This window comes from Felis catus, chromosome D1, assembly GCF_018350175.1.
Source record: "Felis catus isolate Fca126 chromosome D1, F.catus_Fca126_mat1.0, whole genome shotgun sequence".
Lineage (NCBI taxonomy): Eukaryota > Metazoa > Chordata > Mammalia > Carnivora > Felidae > Felis > Felis catus.
The window spans coordinates 104,003,141-104,011,468 of record NC_058377.1 but is presented as its reverse complement, the minus strand read 5'-3'; the positions used below and the strand labels follow the sequence as shown (position 1 = coordinate 104,011,468).

Genomic DNA, 8,328 nt, shown 5'->3' with positions numbered 1-8,328 from the left:
TTTGAGACAGAGAGAGACAGAGCATGAACGGGGGAGGGTCAGAGAGAGGGAGACACAGAATCTGAAACAGGCTCCAGGCTCTGAGCTGTCAGCACAGAGCCTGACGCGGGGCTCGAACTCACGGACCGCGAGATCGTGACCTGAGCCGAAGTCGGCCGCCCAACCGACTGAGCCACCCAGGCGCCCCTAGATGCATTTTTCAAAAGACATTATTGCACAGAGATATGCCTGTGTGCCCGGCATGTTATCCTTTCATGAGAATACTTAAGTGAATTTGACTTTTACTGTTTTTACTGCTCTCATTCAATTTTGAACTCTTTGAACACTGACCTCTCTCATTCTCTACACGTTTCCTCCTTTTCCCAGACACCTGAGCTATGCCTTACATAAAGTAGAGCCTTAACAAACGTTTTTTAAAGGGTTTATTAAGGTAAATATTGTTGATTAAATGGGTAGTGGGTGAAGAGGAAGAAAAGGAGGAGCAAAAAGGAAAAGAGAGAGATTACAAATTAGAGGACTGAGCATTGACTTGTAATAAACTGAGGAAGTCTTGTGACACATCACTTTCCAATGAAATAGTTTTGTTGACAGTGGACAATTGGAATTTAAAATTTTGGGGGGCACCAGGGTGGTTCAGTCGGTTAAGCATCCAAGTCTTGATTTTGGCTCAGGTTGTGATCTCATGGTCGTGGGACTGAGTCCCACATTGGGCTCCATGCTGGTAGCATGGAGCCTGCTTGGGATTCTCTCTCTCCCTCTCTCTTCCCCTCCCCTGCTTGTGATCTCTCTCTCTCTCTCTCTCTCTCTCTCAAAATAAATAAACTTTAAAAAATTAAAAATTTTGTCTCTCTAAGACACATAACATTCAGCCTTACACATATAGTACATTGCTCAGTGATGTACAGTTCCATTTTCTTTTTTATTTTTAAAGGTTATTTATTTATTGTGTGTGAGAGAGGGGGGGGGGAGAGTATGGGGAGGGGCAGAGAGAGGGAGGGAGGGAATCCCAAGCATGCTCTGCACTGTTAACACGAAGCCCAATTCAGAGCTCGATCTCACGGACCATGAGATCATGACCTAAGCCTAAATCAAGGGTTGGTCACTTAACCTACTGAGCCACCCAGGCGCCCCTGTACAGTTTATTTGAATGGTAGAAGCTTAGACTTGCTTCCAGATTGACCTAAGAATTAAGTGCTACTTTGCCATTTAACAGCTGAGCAAGTTCGTCAAACCCAGAAGCCTGAATTTGTTCATCTAAAAAGTTTGTACAATAAAGGTATCTGTTGAATATTCACTGAAGGACCACTTAAGTGAAATGATCCCTGAAAAATGATTAGCACAGTGTACGAGTGCCCAATAAATGTTGCCCATTGGTATGCAGTAGGAGAATAACTTTTGGTTAAATACCTGAATATTTCCTTTGACATATTCAAAATATGCTTGTAAAAGTATTATGTTGAATCATGTGAAATTGCCTAAATGCTACCATTATTGGTTTTCAGAAACAAATTCCATATGATTCAACATATTTGAGTAAAGCAATACCACATTGGCATTTCTTCTTTCCAGATGCTGCTGCCAGAAAATTCTCACAAAAGACTCTTCCAGAGTAGAGTCTCTTTAGGTATCTAATCTCTTGAGATATATAAATGGATACGAAATCTGAATTTCATTTTATGAATGATACTTATGACTTCATAAGTTCATATATGAAATTCACATATATTCAGACATACAGAAAATGTTATTCAATAATGTCTTGTAAGGACAAATATATCTTTTGTTTGGTACATCTGACATTGGGACATTTTCTTTGAATCATTACGAATAGATCTTCCAGCTGGTATGAGTATCTCCAGAAACCACGAACACTATGCTTCAAACAGGGTTTTTGTCCTGTGAATGATGGTTATAACATTGTTCTTCCTTCTCTGTTCATCCTACGATCAAAACTCCCAAGTTAAGAGTTCATCTTCCTCTGTAGGTGAGTCCAACTTTGTGCTAAGAGATATGCCATTGTAGGTCAAATAGGCCAGATAAACCTGAAGTCAAGACATTTTGTATAAGCTATCTTTTAATAGTAACAACTTATTTCTGAGACAGTGGCCACTGCTCATTCTATTCAAAGAGGAATTATGCAATATAAGGTGACATGGGAAACTAGAAATGGAACCAGAGGTGTGTAAAAGATTTCCCAAAAAATATTAGATACACCTGCCAGGCATTCTACCCAGCAATTTAAATCTTTCTCAGTCTCAAGATAGATAATGGAAGGAATCAATGAATCAGTATACTTTATACACTGCCATGCATCCCAGTAGGTTCTTTTATGGACATTGTTCCATTTTCACCTCACAACATTCTTGTAAAAAAGTGAGGTGTTATTCTGAGCAAATGGAATTCTCTCTCTTAGAGAGAGCAAGTGACTTAGCAAGATCACAAAACTATTAAGTAGAAAGCTGGAATTTGAATGCACGTCATTCAATTCCAGCATAGCCTCCTCTGTAACATATTTCTTGGAAGGATCATCTCCCCCAAATTATATGCTTGTTTTATATACGCATTTTCCTAAGTTCTAGTTGTCTAACCAAAGAGGCAGTTTACTGACTTAGTGAAAAGACCACCTTTTAACTAACTTTTCAGCCCTTATTTTAAATATTGCCTACAATTTTAATTGCAGGAAACTGACAAGGGGGGGGGATGCAAAAGTGTTTTAAACAAAACAAGAATAAGGGGAAATCTGGCCAACAGTCTTGTCCCTATGACTGCACAGAACAGATGACATCCCAATCATCTTTGCATCCCCTGCAGTGCCTTGCATGTTTAAATGATGAATTAAAAAATGCTTGGACAAGTCAAGCAATCTCTTTGGAAGAGATGGACCAGATAATGTGCCAGAGCTCTGATTCTGTGGGCATCTGTGACCTTTTATGGCCACTAATCAACCCGGACAGGAATTACATGAAGGACAATTCGTGGAGAACTCGTGGAGCCATGTTCTTCATTGTCTGATGGTAAACAGTCTCAGGAGATGATAAACCATCTTTCCAAAGACTAGCTATCCCCTGAGTGTTTTCTCTGAGCCTCACTTATCTTAGAAAATGGTGACTACTACTTGAGTTGTTTTCTTTTGAATAATAAGGGAGGAGACTTTCCAAATCAAGACTGTATATTTGGGAAGTCTGGAAAATTATTTTTCATTGGGTAATAGCCAATCTATGGTCTAAATCAGTACATCTAAAACTTTTCTATTTAAGTACTAATTAATTAGCATGAGAGACAATTTATATTCGTAAGGACTTGGCAAGCAGCCACAAGTAATAAATCTCCTAGAAATCTTGTTTTTAATCTCCCAAAATTCATGCAGATCTTCCTTCTATGTATACTATCTCCACTTTTTTTTACATGAAATAATTGTGCAAAAATTTTCAAGGTAAAATTGACCTTTTAAGAAAGCTGCACCATCTTGATTCTGGGACTTCATTTTTGTCCTGGACATAGCTTTGTACCCTGTAGATTGTAGAATATACACATTTTTTTTAAAGTTTGTTTATTTGTTTTTGAGAGAGAAAAAGCATGAGTAGGGGAGGGACGGGGCAGGGTGGGGAGAGAGAGAATCCCAAGCAGGTTCCATGCTGCCAGCACAGAACCCAACACAGGGCCCAAACCCACAAACTGTGAGATAGTGACCTGAGCTGAAATCAAGAGTCAGATGCTAAACTGACTGAGCCACCCAGGCACCCGGAATATGGTTTCAGAAGCATGCATAGATACAAATAACCACCACTATCCCTCAGGATTTATATAAAGAATAGTCAGTAAAGCTTTCAGTTATTTATTTGCACGATGCCCAACATTTGGTTCAATATTTTGGCATCATATAGAAGGAGTATCTGAAAGAAATATCAAGACCATCTTTTGAAATGTGTCTACTTGGTTTCTTCTTTGCAATAACGAAAGCACTTCATATAACCTACAATTCATATAGCTTCCAGATAGAACCTAACTTACATCTTTATCTTGTCACAATGAAGAGACTACCATGGGTGGGGAAATTTGCAGAAAGAAATGAAGAGAATAGTTAGATAAGAAACTGGATAATGTGGCACTTGAATTTCTTATTCAGAACCCTGGATTTCATAGTATTTCTCTGTTTGATTTCCTGTTCCCTTTCCTAGACCTTGTAATGAAATGAAGCCAATGCAGCCTATACATTGCATTTAGACTCAAGTGCTTTGAGGAGATTAGGTGGATTTATACCCAAGACTTCCTGTGCCCAAGGAGGTGGTAACTGAAAAAACAAATGAACAGAAGGCACCATTTGGAATTTCCATCTCTAGTGTCCTTCTTATGAATTGAGTTATTCATTTGTATTCACCTGAATAGGTTTGGTTCAATACAAAGCTACTGTGTTGGTTTTGGGACTAGACTCTTAGCCACCAGAAGACAGGATATTAAAACTTCAGGCTCCTATGAAGACCCTTTGGCCATCACTCAGGACTCCAGGGCCTGGGCCACAGGAGACCTTCTCTTTGTTTCCATGTTGTCTCTCGTGAAGGATGAATTAAACCACTCTCCTCCGTCTTCACCCAAACATCATAGTTTTTAACCAAATCCTTTCTCCCTGCTCCTTATAAGAGAAAGAAAGATTCTTTTTGTTACATTGTTACGGGCAGCATTTACTAAATATAACAACAGTCTGGATTGTAATTATGCTTTTCAAATCTGAAAATACTGTAATCTAACATTTTTGTTCTCGGATCTTAGGTGCTCTTTTTACCATTGACCATCTAGAGTTCTACCTATGGATGAAAATATAATCAAATAACAAAGCCATTTAGGAAATATAAAGTAGTATAGGAGGAGGCAGTATGGTATGAACCAAAATCAAGCACGAGACTTTTGTGGTCAAATAGACTATATTCAAATCCTTCCTCTCTCACTTTCTACCTGTGTGACTTCAAAACATTTCTTAACCTCTTTAAGCCTCTGTCTTCATCTGTAAAATGGGATAATAGTACAGGCCTCTTAAAATGGCTTTGTGGACTAAGTGAACTAATACACCTAAATCATTTTCCACCATGCCTACCACTTAACATGGAATAAATGACAATTTGTCATAAGACGCATCCTCTGTCCTCAGGGAACATAGAATATAATTTGGAATAGGATATAATAAAAGACAGTGTACTAGCACTAAAATCATAACACTCAGAGAAACATAGAATTTCAGGGAAAGGAGAGAGGGATTTTTTTTTTTTTAACTGGAGTGACCTAGGAAGACCATGAAAAGAAGAACATGACTTAGAATTTGAAAGTTGAACAGGATTTGGATTAGGCAAAAGAGAGATGATGAGATTTCTAACTGGAAGGAGAACAGAAGTATGTGAAGCACAAAGAAGAATGATGGAGAAGAGGCCAATGAGTAGACTCCATAGTACATGACAGGGATAATTGAGGCCATGGTGGGATTAGCCTAAAACAGTCAAGTCCAAGAGACACTGGAATCATCAGCAGAGGAGCATGAAGGTCATTTAGGCAATGGGAAGGCCTGAAAATGACTAAGTAGGTGGGTAATGTGATAATGGAGAACAGAATGGATGATAACGGGAAGAGGAAGGAAAATGGGAGATTAGATAGGAGGCTATCACAAGAACCCAAATGTAAGATAATGATGGATAGAAATGACTGGGGCAGTAGAAAAGGACCAAAGCAATAGATATGAGAAATTTTTGAAGGACAAACTATCAGCATTTAGGAACAAATTGAATAAAGGAGAGAAAGCAGCCTGAATCAATGTTTCTAGGTGTCGAGCTAAATTACAGTGTGTGCTGTAATATCACAGCACACCAGGACCACAATTCTCTTTAAATTATAACCTACATCCAATTAAACTTTCCTAAAACATTTTTGCTTAGTTTCCCATGATGAGATAATACCCTATTGTATCCATTTTGTAACTCTGAACTTTAAGCTGACTTTACTCATTCATTCATTCAGTAAATACTTCTTGGAAAGCTTCCTGTATCAGGCATGGTGCTAGGTACCAGAATCAAAGCAAAGAGCATCAAAATCGCCACCATGGAGGATCTCTCAGTCCTCCTCTTCAGGGTAGAGGAGGAAATGAGAGGAGTGGCATATGTGTAAATTATAATATTCACGATTTGCTCTGAAATGAAAGGGTGCCCATAACCACTGAGGTCCCTCAGAAAGTGCTCTAACATTAAACAGAGGAATGTGACTGCGTCACATTAAATGTGAGGTACCTAGAGACACATGTCATCTTTCCTTTTTCTAGATCCAGCACACTACCCATGGAAGAAATAAATAAAACTGCAAAGATACAATTCTTCTTTCGTCCATTCTCAGCTGACCCTAAGGTACAAGTAGGCATTTTTGTGGCCTTCCTGACGATGTACCTGATCAGCCTCAGCGGAAACACCACAATTGCAGTCATTGTCCAGATCAACCACTCCCTCCACATCCCCATGTACTTTTTCCTGGCGAACCTGGCAGTTCTGGAAATCTTCTATACATCTTCCATTGCCCCACTGGCCTTGGCGAACCTTCTTTCAATGGGCAGGACTCCTGTTTCCATCCCTGGCTGTGGGACCCAAATGTTTTTCTTTGTCTTCCTGGGTGGAGCTGATTGTGTCCTGCTTGCGGTCATGGCTTATGACCGGTTTGTAGCCATCTGTTACCCTCTACGATACACCCACGTCATGAGCTGGCCCTTGTGTGTGGAGCTGGTGGTAGGGTCCCTGGTGCTGGGGTTCCTGCTGTCCCTGCCACTGACTATTTTGATCTTCCGTCTCCCATTCTGCAACAACAATGAGATCTACCACTTCTACTGTGACATGCCTGCTGTCATGCGCCTGGCCTGTGCGGACACACACATTCACAAGACTGCCCTGTACATCGTCAGCTTCATCGTCCTAAGCGTCCCGCTCTCATTAATCTCCATCTCCTACGTCTTCATCGTGGCAGCCATTTTACGGATCCGGTCAACAGAAGGGCGCCACCGAGCCTTCTCCACCTGCTCCTCGCACATCTTAGTGGTCCTCCTGCAGTATGGCTGCACCAGCTTTATATACTTGTCTCCCAGTTCCAGCTACTCTCCTGAGATGGGCCGGGTGGTGTCCGTGGTCTACACCTTCATCACTCCCATTTTAAACCCTTTGATCTACAGTATGCGGAACAAGGAACTGAAAGATGCCCTACAGAAGGCGCTGAGGAAGTTCTAGGTAGGATGATCCCATGACTTGTCAAAATTAGACACTTGAGGGCAAGACGGGATGCTATTAATAATTACGCTGTGACAGCATGCATGAGCCAAGAATGTCCTTGCAAACTGAGATATGGCCCACTATTCTAGGATCACCAGAGGAAAAGAATACTACTGTGTAATTGAAATGAAGCTGTGTCATGGAGGGCAGCATGTCCTGGGCATTGATGGAGGAACATCAACATTTATTGGACTTTATATACTGGGCACTTTACATGGGTTATCTCACTTAGCCCATAGTAAGTACCACTGTCCTTTTTTTAGAAAAGGAAACCAAAATGGCTAACAAAAGACATACCCAGGATGAGAACACAGGTATTTAAAAAATCTAAAGACAGGCCGCCTGGCTGAGTGGCTCAGTTGGTTGAGCCTCTGACTCTCAACTTCAGCTCAGGTCATGATCCCAGGGTCATGGGATTGAGCCCTGCATCGGGCTCCATGCTGAGCATAGAGCCTGCTTCAGATTCTCTCTTTCTCCCTCTGCTCCTTTCCCCTGCTTCTACTCTCTCTCTCTCTCTAAAAAATTAAAAATTAAAAAAAAATTGTTAATAGAAATCTAAAGATTAAGCTATCTTCACACAATATTGGCCAAGCAGGCCCTGAATGCCAAAAAAAAAAAAAAAAAAAAAAAAAGAGTAGAGAAGAGAAGAAAAAAGAAAAGAAAGGAAAAGAAAAGAAAGGAAAAGAAAAGAAAAGAAAAGAAAAGAAAAGAAAAGAAAAGAAAAAGAGGAGGTTTTGCAGTTGGCCAAAGGAAGGGGGACTTTTTTTTAAATATGGTTTTGTTGTATTAACCAAAAAGAAAACTCATAACTCTCATAACTTTTAAAGAGCACCCCAGCAATTAAAAGGATAGTAATGAAGGAAAATGCTACTTAATTTAATAAGTGAAAATATGGGAAAGGGAGAAAGTGAGCCTCGTTGAATCTCGGACTCCACCAGAATCCCTTCTATAGCATCTCAGTGTTCCAGACTCTGCTTGAGCTTCCAAGGAGAGAGATCATTAACTTGTAAGACACCACATTCTTGTTGGACAACTTGTTTGT

The 8,328-nt window shown here is 40.2% G+C and overlaps 1 protein-coding gene and 1 long non-coding RNA gene across 2 annotated transcripts; one reads left to right on the top strand and one right to left on the bottom strand.

Annotated features, from left to right (window-relative positions):
• Nucleotides 1-1,759: 1,759 nt before the first annotated feature.
• On the bottom strand, nucleotides 1,760-3,610 carry LOC123380621. Its single transcript, XR_006586637.1, has 2 exons — nucleotides 3,445-3,610; nucleotides 1,760-2,042 (listed from the first exon to the last, which is right to left on the bottom strand). It is a non-coding gene; the product is annotated as an uncharacterized LOC123380621 (long non-coding RNA).
• Nucleotides 3,611-6,314: 2,704 nt separating this feature from the next.
• On the top strand, nucleotides 6,315-7,685 carry LOC101100755 (olfactory receptor 10V1). Its single transcript, XM_045039346.1, has one exon. It carries the CDS (start codon nucleotides 6,315-6,317, stop codon nucleotides 7,242-7,244), a length of 930 nt encoding a protein of 309 aa, XP_044895281.1. The 3' UTR covers nucleotides 7,245-7,685.
• Nucleotides 7,686-8,328: the final 643 nt, after the last annotated feature.